Genomic DNA, 1,281 nt, shown 5'->3' on the forward strand with positions numbered 1-1,281 from the left:
CAAAACACATATTTTTCAGATTCAATAGACTAATAAGCACCACATTCATTACCTTGAAGTCCTGGGCAATCTCACGAACAAGCCTCTGGAAAGGGAGCTTCCTGATCAGCAACTCAGTACTCTTCTGGTACTTACGGATTTCACTGTTAATCAATAACAAGAAAACAATATTAGGTCAACTACGATACCAACCAAGTAAAACGAAATTATTTTCGTGAGAAAACAGAATGCATACCGAAGAGCAACAGTTCCAGGACGGTAACGATGGGGCTTCTTGACTCCTCCAGTGGTTGGTGCAGACTTACGTGCAGCCTTAAATTGAAAAAAAAAAAAAAACAATTAGAACAAATCCAGAACTGTGTCAATCAAAGCAAACTCAGATCACACATATGAGAGCTTACCTTTGTAGCAAGCTGCTTCCTAGGAGCCTTTCCTCCAGTAGACTTACGAGCTGTTTGCTTAGTACGAGCCATCTATTCATCAAGATAACAAAATTTAGAAGTATTTCAATTGCAAGAATGTATCGTAAAGATCAACACAAAACCAAAACAAATCCCCAATTGTAAATCGCATAATCAAGAAAACCGAAACCCTAATTTACAGGAAACGAATACGAATAATCATCTAATTACATGGGTGAAAACTACCGAAAATTCACAGAGGAAGCAGACGATTCCACCCAAAGAAACAATCTAATACTCAAATCTAGCGAATCGATTCATCTCCCTAACCTAAAACCTAAATCCATAAGATTCGACGGCGAAGAAACAAGACAATGGTTACGAATAGAAACTAATCTCACCTAATTTCATACGATATACCGAACGATTACAGCAGTTTAAAGATCAAACGAAATAAATTTTCCGGGAAAATCAAAAGAGAATCGTACCTTAGAAACCTCTCAGGCTTCTCCGAATTTTCAAATAAGAGCTTTCGCTTTCGATCTCGCAAAAAGTTTTTTTTTTCAACAATATCAGTCTTCACGCGTGTAAGGCTCTTGATATTAATTTATAGGCAACGATTGGCAAAAGCAGATTTAATAATCGGACGGTTAATATTGCTCATCAATGTGTTTCTCATGTTTTCTAATCGTGCGGGTTAAAATACCACAACATGTGCTTTCTTGAACGCAATCAACGGTCCAGATTTAGCTTTACATGTTTGACGAGGATCGCCTCGGCTACATTACTCGATTCCTATTGGTTGAATACGAAACGTCGCGGATCGTGGTCAATGAACCGTTCCGATTTCAATTTAGTCCGACAGTTAAATTAATGGGCT

At 37.9% G+C, this 1,281-nt stretch overlaps 1 protein-coding gene across 1 annotated transcript in view; it reads right to left on the bottom strand.

Moving 5' to 3' along the window:
• The window catches only part of LOC104727503 (histone H3.3-like), a 29,429-nt gene that overhangs the window by 1,493 nt on the left and 26,655 nt on the right, over positions 1-1,281 (bottom strand). Inside the window, exons 2-4 of the mRNA XM_019231719.1 lie at positions 402-473; positions 236-312; positions 7-143 (exon numbers count right to left, since the gene is read on the bottom strand). Of these exons, the coding sequence (XP_019087264.1) occupies positions 7-143; positions 236-312; positions 402-473 (286 nt within the window). The remainder of the gene's footprint in view (positions 1-6; positions 144-235; positions 313-401; positions 474-1,281) is intronic.

The sequence above is a fragment of the Camelina sativa genome, chromosome 11, assembly GCF_000633955.1.
Source record: "Camelina sativa cultivar DH55 chromosome 11, Cs, whole genome shotgun sequence".
Classification (NCBI taxonomy): domain Eukaryota; kingdom Viridiplantae; phylum Streptophyta; class Magnoliopsida; order Brassicales; family Brassicaceae; genus Camelina; species Camelina sativa.